The sequence below is a fragment of the Cucurbita pepo genome, chromosome LG02 (assembly GCF_002806865.2).
Source record: "Cucurbita pepo subsp. pepo cultivar mu-cu-16 chromosome LG02, ASM280686v2, whole genome shotgun sequence".
Lineage (NCBI taxonomy): Eukaryota > Viridiplantae > Streptophyta > Magnoliopsida > Cucurbitales > Cucurbitaceae > Cucurbita > Cucurbita pepo.
In genome coordinates, this window is record NC_036639.1 from 11,163,368 (window position 1) to 11,175,623 (window position 12,256).

General features: G+C 37.0%; 2 protein-coding genes across 3 annotated transcripts; one reads left to right on the forward strand and one right to left on the reverse strand.

The window, feature by feature from the left end:
- The first annotated feature begins 1,452 nt into the window (after nucleotides 1–1,452).
- On the forward strand, nucleotides 1,453–7,394 carry LOC111787137 (inner membrane protein PPF-1, chloroplastic). Of its 2 annotated transcripts, none has more exons than XM_023667262.1 (11): nucleotides 1,453–1,919; nucleotides 2,222–2,332; nucleotides 2,427–2,501; nucleotides 2,635–2,695; nucleotides 2,815–2,888; nucleotides 2,983–3,087; nucleotides 4,676–4,783; nucleotides 4,872–4,975; nucleotides 5,154–5,300; nucleotides 5,375–5,501; nucleotides 7,146–7,394. In XM_023667262.1, exons 1-11 carry the CDS (start codon nucleotides 1,578–1,580, stop codon nucleotides 7,254–7,256), a joined length of 1,365 nt encoding a protein of 454 aa, XP_023523030.1. In that variant the 5' UTR covers nucleotides 1,453–1,577; the 3' UTR covers nucleotides 7,257–7,394. The 2 variants fall into 2 exon arrangements, with proteins under 2 accessions (XP_023523030.1, XP_023523035.1); XM_023667267.1 differs by having other exon boundaries at nucleotides 1,454–1,919; nucleotides 7,149–7,394.
- Nucleotides 7,395–10,109: 2,715 nt separating this feature from the next.
- LOC111787437 (osmotin-like protein) lies at nucleotides 10,110–11,076 on the reverse strand. The gene has a single exon (XM_023667396.1). The coding sequence runs from the start codon at nucleotides 11,017–11,019 to the stop codon at nucleotides 10,267–10,269; it is 753 nt and encodes a 250-aa protein (XP_023523164.1). The 5' UTR covers nucleotides 11,020–11,076; the 3' UTR covers nucleotides 10,110–10,266.
- Nucleotides 11,077–12,256: the final 1,180 nt, after the last annotated feature.

Below are 12,256 nucleotides of genomic sequence, written 5' to 3' on the forward strand. Positions count from 1 at the left end.
CACACAATTTTTCTTCTAACTTCAACACTAATACAATTGAGATCATAAGGCAGCATGGAAGCCACGGCGGAGATAGGCGGAACTCCGGTGAGCTCACGGTGGAATCCGACGAAGGAGCAAATAAGCATTTTGGAGAACTTGTATGAACAAGGCGTGAGAACGCCGAGTGCTGAGCAAATACAACAGATTACGAATCGGCTGAAGAGTTATGGGCATATTGAAGGCAAAAATGTGTTCTATTGGTTTCAAAATCACAAAGCAAGACAAAGACAGAAGCAAAAGCAAGACCATACCGCTACTTTGGCTTATTTCAATCACTTTCTTCCTCTTCCACCTTTTGCTCCCCATTTTCCTTCCCCAAATGGTTGCTTCTTCCTTCNTTTTTTTTTTTTTTTTTTTTTTTTTTTTTTTTTTTTTTTTTTTTTAATGAACAGTGGTTTGCAGCCCATACTACGTACATCAGAACAACGTCGGGGTTTATCCACAGCAACAAAGCAATTCCAAGATGAGGAGATCACATAATGGCGGCTTTGGGTACCAATCATGTCAAAATGACAACCCCACCACCCAAACTCTCTCTCTTTTTCCCACGCACCCAACTGGAGATTTACAAGTTGGACCGCCGCCGTCGCCGTCGCCGCCTCCGCCGCACGCGGAGGCGGCAACGGCGACGGCGTCGGCATCTTCTGGAATGTCTGCCGACGAGTCTTCTGGCGGCTGTCGAACTTACTTTGAATTTTTTCTGTAAGAAAAACGTGTTTGAAAAAAGGGAGGATTTTTATTTGTGGGGTTAATCATTTGAATTTTTTCTGATTTTAGAGCTTTTTTTTCTTTTTCTTTTCTCTTGAATTTTTGTTATTTCTTTTAGGTTAATCAAGGAATATCCATTTTATTTACCAACATAGTTACCATATACATTTTCTTTAATTTTAAAATAAAAATAAATGAAAACATGCACCATACTGACTCATTCATGTATGGTACGTTCCGGAGATGAAATAAAAAAAAAACTTGATTAATAATTTAGCGAGTTTATTAGTTAATTGTTACACGACGTACGTAATTTCGATGTTCAAATGCATACAAATAGCCCCACTTGCGTGCACAAATCAAGATAAGCATGAGTTCATTGTATTTAAAATAATGCAAGCATTATTACAATTATTTTATGATTAATTGAAATTAGTTCTATAGGTTTTTATGGATGTAATTAGTTTTTCAAATTATTTAAAACTAATATAATAATTTCTTTATATTTTTATTATGATTTAGTTTTTTTTAATCTCATTAAAAGTTTAATATAATAGAGTCATTTTCTATTATAATATAACGTAATTTAAATATTAAAAAAAATATATATATTTTTTAGAAAAGTTTTTTCTCCGCACGTGTGGAAGAGGACAGCGTGGCACTCCCTCTTCGCCATTCCGATAGCAAAGTGGATAATTCGATTTGATTTCCGCACCTTCCTCCTCCTCCACTGGACTGCCAGCCCCTTTCGTCATCAACCATTTCTTCTCTCTCTCTCATGCGAAGCTGAATTTCTCTCTAGATTCCTTGCTGAATCTGACTCTTCCATGGCGAAAATCCTAATTTCATCTTCCCCCTTCGTTGGTTCTTCTCTTCCATCTCTCTCTCGCCACGGCCGTCTCCACACTCTTACTCACCGGAGACACGTCGCCACCAGAGTCAATTTCAGCTTCCATGAACTTCCCCCCATCCATACCTTCGATTCCACCTTCAATTTTGACGCAATTGTTAGCAGGACCGAAGGCCTGCTCTACACACTTGCTGATGCAGCGGTTGCAGTGGATTCGACTGTTTCTGGTGGCGCCGCATCGACTTCCGCTGATACCGCGGTGCAGAAGAACGGTGGATGGTTTGGATTTATCTCCGATGCCATGGAAGTCGTTCTTAAAGTAAGCTTACGCATAAATAAAACTCGCCTTGTTTTTATTGATAAATTCCTTTCATATGAGCGCTTGTTAATTACTCTATTGTGGAAAAGAAAATCTGAGATGTATTTCGTATGTATTGAGTGTTGAATTGATAATTCAATTCATATGAGCGCTTCTTGGGGTATGGATGATATCAAGCAATATGCATAGAGGAACAATGAATCTGCTGTTACCTTTTTATGGCTTTTTCCAAAATGGTTATCTATTTTTCGATGTTGCTCTGTGTCTGGACGATGAAACTATGTCAAATTAAACTGTGTCAGGTGTTGAAGGATGGACTTTCGGCTGTGCATGTGCCATATGCATATGGGTTTGCAATTATTTTACTTACTATTATCGTTAAGGTTGCAACTTTTCCTCTCACCAAGCAACAGGTTAGTCGGTTATGCCATGACAGTTGACAAGGGAATCCCTTATGTACTTGCACAGATTTCTCATAACGGGTAATGAATGCTTTTGTGATTTAAGGTTGAGTCAACATTGGCTATGCAAAATCTTCAACCAAAGATTAAAGCCATCCAACAAAGATACGCTGGCAATCAGGTGAGGCATTTCTGTTCTTTATGGAAGCTATAACGAACTTCTGAGTTCTGAGCTTGGATTGAGGGTTTTCCTCTCTTGTTTCACTTATAAAGTAATTGCTTCCTTCTATCGTATTATTTTCTCTATTCTTAAGGAAAGAATACAACTTGAGACATCGCGGCTTTATAGACAAGCTGGAGTTAATCCTTTAGCAGGTACAAAGTACTCATGAGTCTGTTTTTTCTTTTTTCTCTGTTTTTTTTTTTTTTTCATTGTTATGATCTTTCTTGATATCTATGCATACTTTGACCTCATTAATATCCTGTTTCTGTAGGCTGTTTCCCAACTTTGGCCACCATACCAGTCTGGATTGGACTATATCAAGCCCTTTCGAATGTGGCAAATGAGGTAATTGAACTTCGCTTTGTACGGTTATTGATGATTATTTCGGTCACTTGAAACACAGCTAATTTGTTATTTCTAATATGGCTAATTCTTGAAGGGATTATTCACAGAAGGTTTCTTTTGGATTCCTTCTCTTGGTGGACCAACTACTATTGCTGCTCGACAAAGTGGAGCGGGAATCTCTTGGTTGTTTCCTTTTGTGGTAAACTGAATTCCACATTTTTATGACTTATGTTGCCTGAATTATGTTTCTCTTTGGAACAGATTTTTTTGTAGCGTAGGGTTATCTAACAGGTCTCACCCTTCTAAGCAGCTCTCAGTTTGTGGGGGCTGGTCCAAGGACTGAACATTTGGTTTAGGACACCAATTTTTCCGTGGATTGACTTGTTGGTCTTTTTTCCATCTGTCGTGTCCTGTATGCCCCCTCCCTTTGAGGCACTCATTGGTCTTTCTGTTGTAGAGGGTATAGAATTTTTGTGTAGGTTAAAGATTTTTTTGTAAGAGTACGTTTAAAGATTTGGATCATGCTTTTTTTTTGTAGATGTTAGTTTACGCTTTCAATTTCAGAGTTGTCTTTGGAGTCATTTGGCATCTATTTGGCTCATAACAAAGATTGTTGTTTAATTATCAAGTCTTGTTTCTCTCTTTGTTTTGGCACGAAGAAAGAGTTCTTGGGGTGCAAGTTCTTTGTTTGTGTAGTTTTATGAAGCATTTGGCTTGAGAGGAATAGAATAGATTTTAAAGTGTCGAGAGATTCTTGGTAGGTTGGTCTTTAGCAAGATAAAACGCATCTCTATGGACATCTTTTTCTCAGGACGTTTGGTTGGTTCTTTTGTTTATAGGCGTGTAAGTACTGTTTTGATTTTGATTGGTTTTTCCATTAAAAATGATTTCGTCCTCTTCACATTGATTACAAGTTTTTTAGTTCTTCTCTTCTTAAAAATACTTTTCGTTCAATAAAGTTGGTCTCTTCCATATATAGAATAATAATAAAGTTCTCTGCTTCATTCTTCTTTCTCTAAAGCAGTTCGAAAGTTTTATACAATTTCACCTTTAGCAGTATGCATGTATGAATATATTACTACAATGTGTCATGATGATAGGAATAGGGTCCTTTTTTCTCTATGACATACTGTCATCATATTGGAAATCTAGTTGATGTCAACGACCAATGATATTAAGCTAATTATCATGAGTTGGCTTGAGACTATATTGAGCCAAATATAGACAATATGTGAGGCCCACATTTTGAATATGTAGTTTATACTTGTCAAGGGCATTGTACCACTGGCTTAATAGAAAACCCTAAATCATTCTGTGGGCTGTACCCTTGCACCCCCAATGAGGTTAGTGTTGGTAGTAGAGGGATTGGGTCAATGGTTCGAGGCTGAAGTCGATTTTCATCTCTTGTCCATTCTTTCTAGTCTTTTCGTTTCCGTACCACAAAAATTTGAAATAGAGAAACTATATCAAAAAAAGGTCTAACCGTCGGAATAATAGTAGCCCGAACACTTTGTTGCATCTCTTCGATACGGATACGGTAACGAGCAAGCACTAAGACAAAGTCAGTCCTTCACCTTTGACCCTTATTTATTTACTTGAACTTTACAGGAGAGGAAAGGATAATAATTCCAACATAAAATTCAATTTTTTTCACAATAAAAAGTTGTGCCATAAGCCTTTCAGTCTGGCCAAAAATTTGGTTTCTTCCAAACAAAAAATAAAAATCGAAATGATACTAATAGCAATTAAGAAAATCCTGCCTGAGTTTTGTATTTATTTATTTGCAGGATGGTCATCCACCATTGGGCTGGTCTGACACTGCAGCGTACCTTGTATTACCTGTTCTCCTTGTCGTATCTCAGTATGTATCAATGGAAATCATGAAGCCTCCCCAGGTGAAAACATATCTCAACTTTATCTGCTGTTTAATCGACCAATTCAACTTCCTCTTTAAGCATTCTCAATTTGATTTGCTTTATTCAGACTGATGATCCAACACAAAAGAACACACTCCTTATTTTCAAGTTTCTTCCCCTCATGATCGGTTACTTCTCCTTGTCTGTTCCATCAGGGTTATCAATTTACTGGTTAGTTTCTTGTGATGGTTCTAATTTTCCAAGTGTACATCTTCCTCTGTTGTGCTCTTATTGACGTGCATTTGCTGAGACATCACAAGTGCCTATGTTTTCCTAAATTAGACATGCTACATATGTTATTCTTAGACAAACTGGTTGACATTAGCTAATAAATCATGTCATATGTTAGGTTCACCAACAATGTTCTCAGCACGGCTCAGCAAGTATGGTTGCGCAAATTAGGAGGTGCAAAGCCTGTTGTAAATGAGGATGCTTCTGGAATCATAACAGCAGGACGTGCCAAACGAACGTCCGAATCAGAAAGAACGGGTGACAGGTAATTTTTATACCGAAGAGGCTTATTGACAGGCTTTATGTTTCCTTTAATGACCAAAAGAAAGTGAAAAACAGATTTAAGCAGTTGAGGGAAGACGAGAAGAAGAATAAGTTAAGCAAGGCAGCTCGATCAGCAGAGATTCTGACTTTGGCTTCTGAGTCTGATAATGAGGATGGGTATGATGAGGAGACATCAGAGAAGGTAATACTCAATGTTGAATGTTTTTTTCTTTTACTTGAAAGTATAAATCCCAAACAAACTTACTGCAACCATTACTGCGGGATTAAACATTTAGCTCTCTCTTTTGTTTGCTATACTGATACCTCTAAAGGGAGAGTATATATATATTATAGGAAACTGTTGAGACTTACATTAAAAACACATTGAAAAAAATTCCAATGGGTATTAATCCATAAAGAATCATAACTAAAATGGAATTTGTCAAGAAAACAGCAAAAAAGGCCCTATAGTGAGCCAGCTCCCACTCTTTTCAACTCTTTTACAAGTTAAGAAAATTTTCATTGGTTTTTTCTATCCAAATTTCTCAAAGGTCTCTTGATAGCAAGCACAATACCTTCCCTTTTTGCTTGATACTGGGGCCGAGTGGAAGTAGGGTCAAACCTTGATAGAGGAGCACACCAACTAAAGTTTTAAGGTGTCCGAAAGGTGCCACCATAAGGATTGAGTGTTTGAGAAATGCAAGAGGTGATCTTGGGATTCTAAGCTTCTAAGAGAAAAAGTGCAGCAGTTAAGTGGAATGACCAGAAGGCTTCCCCTTAGAGGCGATAGAAATTTGCTAGTCTTTTTCTTATGTTAGAAGCCATCCACGGGACTTGAAAAAAGGATAAAGAATAAGAGTTTTGCAGATAAAACAGATTCCATCCAAACATAATTCTTCTGGGAAAAATGTGAGATTCCACATCGATTGGAGAGAGGAGCGAGTGCCAGCGAGGACGCTGGCCCTCGAAAGGGGTGGATTGTGAGATCCCACATCGATTGGAGAGGGGAACGAGTGTCAGCGAGAACGCTGGGCCCTGAAGGGGGGTGGATTGTGAGATCCCACGTCGGTTGGAGAGGGGAATAAAACATTTTTTTACAAGGGTGTGTAAACTTCTCTCTAACAGACACGTTTTAAAAACTTTGAGGGGAGGCCAGCCCAAAGAGGACAATATCAGCTAGCAGTGGCTTCACTTGATTAGGGTTACGTCCCGGAGGTAAACCTGATGACTCAACTACCAAATCCCGTTGAGCTTAAGCATCCAAATCTTTGAGCTTCCAAAACGCCCGATGTTGGTCAATTCTAATTCGTGCCATCAGTTTCCACCTAGAGAGGATTACATTCCATAGGTTAAGGCACAGTTTTCTAAACTCCATTTATAGATAATTTAAGTAAAATCACCTATATCTTTAAATGTACTTCAAAATATAAAATTTCATTCAGACTCTGGACATCAACATAACCATGACATATTAAATGTCAAGTTTCTCAATCTAATCCAACACGATTAATTTCTTCTCACGTCATCCTTCCTCAGCCAATAATACATAGCTCGATTTGCTTCAAGTGTTGGTATTGGATTATAAATTGTACGGTTTGATTCAACGGTGCAGTATTAATAGTTATGCAATTAAAAGGTCAAATACATCGTTTATACATGGTTTATGGTTTGAATTGCAGATATGATGAATTTTCTAGTGCATGGTATGATAATCCTATTAAGATCATTGCTTTCTTTGTAGTATGGCTTGATCATTAATTTATATGATAACTGATGGCTGGCTGGTATGATATATGTTTATGCTGATTGATTAGGCTTTCATCAAAAACTAATTGGAAATGTTTAGCAGGGTGAGGACAGTCTAGAAGAGGCATATGCGTCAGGTGCAGACAAAGACATCCCAACCTATAATCGACAGAAGAGAAGCAAGCGATCAAAGAGGAAACGTGCAGTATGAAAACTATATACTGATATATTTGTAGGCAATTTTGAGCCGTGTATATGTTGACACATCGCGACGTAGTTAAAACATAGTGATGACCACTATTTCTTATGGCTAATTCATTTTTCAATATAGTGCAGATAAATTCAACTAGTTTTCTTTTTGGTTAAACCATCCTGCAACGTTTTGACAGTTCCAGAGTAGCAATGAGAAATTATGGCATTTAACAAGGTTTAACGAAAGCAGCAGGATGAATCGCCCTCTTGAATTGGCTGAAGCTTTTTCAGGTGAATCACCCATCTTGATTTATAATGTTTTGATACCAAAATCTTTCTGAATTGTTGTGTGGTTTGAGAATGAGACTTCTCAATGATCATGATGTTTCTAAAGCTGTTAATTGAGATAACTATGCCACTTTTCATAGTACATAGCTACAGCCATCTGGGGGAAGGGAATGAGCTTAAATCGACCCCTTTCTTGAAAAAAAAAATAGTACAAATGGGTTTATAGATTCTCGGATGAGACTAAGCAATCATCAACTATTCCGACGCACCCTAACCTATATTGGGATACCTTTGATTGATTGCTTACGCTTCATTATGATTAGTAAGATGGGTAAAAGGAGGAATTCCTATCCCTTCATTGTGATTTTGATTAATCGAGCATTACATCCTCCAATCTTAGATTTTGATTTTAAAAATATAATGTTATTAGTATATTAAGTAGCATGTTAAATGGGCTCACAAGGGGTAATTTTAGGTGGGACAGACAAAAACTTGATGAGACTAATGAGTGAAATACATTTTTAAAAAAATTACACCAGGCTTTTATTTTACGTAATCAACGGATTCTTTTCATGCATGCATTGCCATAACTCTTAGCTCATCATTGTCATATTAACAATCAAATGATGATGTTAACGATAATAAATGGTAATCAACAAAATCTAGAGGTAATGAGCACAATCTTCCCGCCCAAGATTCAAATTTATATTTATAATTCAACAAGATAATTACTTCAAAAACATAAAGAAAAAAGAAACCGTGGCATAGTTCTCATCGAAGATTGACTGGTAGTTGATGATCATTGGCCACCCATTATGGAAACTTTCAAGTATTGCTTTCTCCTTATCTTTCTCCTTCTTCATTTTTTTTTTTTTTTTGGCTCAAAACCTATGAGGCATGATTGTATGTCATTTATGACCATTGTTTGTAAAAATAATAATAAGAAGAAATGGATATATGACATGATATGATACCAACCCATTTTAATAAAAGTTTATTGTTTTTCATTTTTTACATTTCTCTTTGAAGCATTTTAAGGGAAGATATTTTAGTTAACATCAAATTAGGATTTCATTTTTACTCTATTATTCGGGTTAGTTGAAGAATAATCTAAAGAGACTTTATCCGAACTTGTGGAAATGCACCCAAATAGTTGAGTGGAAATGCACCCAAATAGTTGAGTCAAGTCTCATCCGTCATAGTGTCTATACACCTTTTTTTCAAAATGAAATTTCGATATCATAAATTTTATTAAAAATTTGTTCAAATGTACTTAGTTAGATTATTCAAGTTCAATTTTAATTTCGTTAATCTAACTTCAAATGTAACATGTGCTTCAATGCAAAATCTAAAATTTTATGGTTTAATCTCAGATCAAATCGAACAACGAAACCTTATGGAGAATGATTCTCTCTTCGAGTCATACTAGAATCTAATCCTTTGCATATGCCACAACAAACCTCTACACTAGTACGATATTATCCACTTTGAGCTTAAGCCCTCATGGATTTACATTTGGTCATCTCGTACCAATATAGATAGTGTTCCTTATTTATATACTCGTGTTCTTCCCCTTAGTTACCCAAGGAGAGACTCCAACAATTATGTCCTCAAACAAAATATATCATTGAGACTCCATTACGGAGTCCTTCTGAGCCTGACTACTTCTCTAGAGTTCTCGAACAAACTACACTATTGAGTTTTTCCTTAATCAAGCTCACAACTCCTTTGTTCAACACCTAAGTCACTATGACTACACCTTCAAGACTTCTTTTATTCAACACCTAAGGATTCTATTACACAAACTTAACAATATGACTTTGTAGAGGATGAGAGACTCACCTTGCACTGTAAACTGAAATAATGTGACGACGATGAGGGACGAGGGCAAGGAATATCGTCAACCGACCATGGATATGAGAGGAAGAGATGATACGAAAGAGAGAAAATGTCAAGCAAGATAGAGCAAATCAAGGAAGTCACACAAGAGTAGGTAGGGAGAAAGAGAGAGAGGGAGTAAGTTGAAATATCTTTCCCATTCCTACCCAATTCAATTTTCAAAATTTTTATTCTTTTATTATAAAGTATACATAAAATTAAATTAAGTTCTTACTCTATTAAAGTTCAAAGATCAGATGGACACACAATAAAAACACGTGTAAAGTACATGTATTCAAATAACACTCTTAAAGTGGTGGGTTTCACACAGCATAAGCCAAAAATTACTAAACTATAGCGAGTATTCAATACTAAATTCAAACGGGGTAGGGACCATTTGGAAACTTTTAAATCAATCTAACCAAATTTGTTGTTTATATATGTTCTTTCTTTGTAGATAAAGCCGTTGTTGGGTGTGGACTTCAAAAAAACTTTTAACTTTCTTTAAAACAGAGCCAGACATGGCAGGTCAGGTACATGCAGTAGCAAGGATCACAGCATATCACGTGAAAAAGCCATAAAATAAACAACTTTCTAATTTTACGGCCATGGCCAGAAAGCCCGTCGATTGGATTGGCCTATGCCACTGCCACCCGCCCACTCACCTTTCTCAGCTGCTCTGTACCAAACTCCCTCAGATCTCTCAAAAAAAGAAAGAAAAAAACAATTTTTTTTAATGCCCTTTATTTAACAAGAGTGACAAAGACAGAAACACGAGACTTAAGGATTAACAACCACAAGAAATCCTAAATTTTACATTCCATAACACAGAGCAACCGGGTTGGTATGTCGGGATGGATTGATTAATGGCAGAATATGACTTTGAGCTCATGGGGAGCGGCGCACTCGTGCATCAGCGATGGAGTGTCGTGGGCGTACGTGAAAGTGGATGGACAAGCGTGTTTGTAAAACAATGAAAACGCGGAGGGCTTGCAGATCTCTGGGCTGTTGTATTGCCCTCTGCAGCAGAGTGCGTCAGTGTTCAACGCCTCGCACCCGCTCTTGCAGGCTATTACTTTACCGTGTTGGTCAGGCGCGTGGACCTGGAGCTCACGTGGGCACGTCTCGAGGAGATTGGCTTTACACCCCACCACAGGGCACACGCCTTGGCCTTCATGTGGGGTCACGGTTAAGGGAATGTTAAAGCCATCGACTAGACTCACGCCGTAGGAGGAGAAATCTTTGTGGCCGTGGTGGAGGGTGAACTGTGCTAGAGTGGCTGGGGTTTTCCCACCGGCGCCGTTGCATTCGAGTTTCCCGCCGCAGTCACCGGTCTGGCAGGTTAGGTAGTCGTTCTGACCGACGCAGCCGGTTCGCGCCCAGACTCGGCCGGACCAGTGCTCGTAGGGAGCTGGGAAGGAGCGGTGTGAGAGGGATGGGAGGCAGAAGCCACCGCGTTCGAGAACAGGGTGACCGGCGTTGGGCTGGATTGCGGGCCAGATTGGGTACGGGCAGTTGTTGACCAGGGTCAGCATGAGGCCGCTGCCCGGAGACGTGGCTTCGGAGAGAGAAAGTAAAGCGAGGAGGAGAGAGAGAGAGAGGGAAGAGAACGCCATTGATGAAGATTACAGAGAAAAGCAATCCCTGAGATTAGATGTTGAAAGGAAACGACGGATCTGGTAAGGGTTTTATAGGGGGAAGAGGAAAAGTGTTGCCGTTGGGCGAGGACTGAGGAGGAAAAGACTGTTTTGCCCCATAAAAATAGTTCATAAAAAAAAAATAAAAAAAAAATTCTTTGAATCCAACCCAATAAAAATACTTCATATTAAATTGAGTTGATCGAATTTTTAGGATTTAAGTTATTTTCTATGACAAAAAACGGAATGTTTATGGATAAAAATGGTTGAGACAACTCTCTGTGCTCGTGCTCGGTGAGTCTAATTTTATATATATATATATATATATATATATATATATATATATATATATAATTTTAATGTTTTGATTGCATGTTTAGAATCAATCAAATATGATTAATCATAGTTAAACATATATGGTTAGTCACCGTCATAAGAAAAAATTCTTTTTATTTGAGTTCTTTAATACGTTCACACTGTACTTTAAACTTAAAATGTTTTTTTAATTAAAAGTTGTTATTAATAATTGATTTATTTTGATATCATACAAACTTTTGTAACACCTAATGACTAACTCGTTTACGTAATTATCAAATCCTTCGCCCTTATCTAAACTATACATTTTCTTGTTCTTCAAGAATCCTCGAGGATGTTCTTTACTTTTTGTAAATTAAGTATTAAAACAAAATATTTTGTAAAAGTGTTCATAATTAAAGTGGATTTGCGAAAAGCACTTTAAAACACATTTAATTGTTTTTAAAGTTTATAAAGTAATTTTTTACCTTACAAGTATATTTTTTCAATAGACAAAATAAACTAATTAGGAGACAAAATAAAAATTATTTAAAGAAAAGAATGTGATTTGTTCGTCCTTAGCTTCGATCTATGAGGCTGGCTTTGGCCTCTTTCTAAGGTCGAGGGTAGGAAATTAGGGTTTTTCTTTGTCTCATAGTTCGATAGTTTGATTCTTTTTGTAAATTGGTCTGATTTACCTTATTTGGAATTTAATTTTCCTTTTAATTTGAGTTTATTTGTTATGATATAATTTTAACCATAACCATGTAAACTTTTATCATTTCAAGTTAATTATTAGTCATAATTAATGTTGTTGGTGGAGATTTCTTTGAAGTTAAATTAGTAAATATGAAATAAATTATTAAATACATCTTTATCTATTTTTTTTTTAAAGATCATAGGGTTAAATTTTATTTTGTTT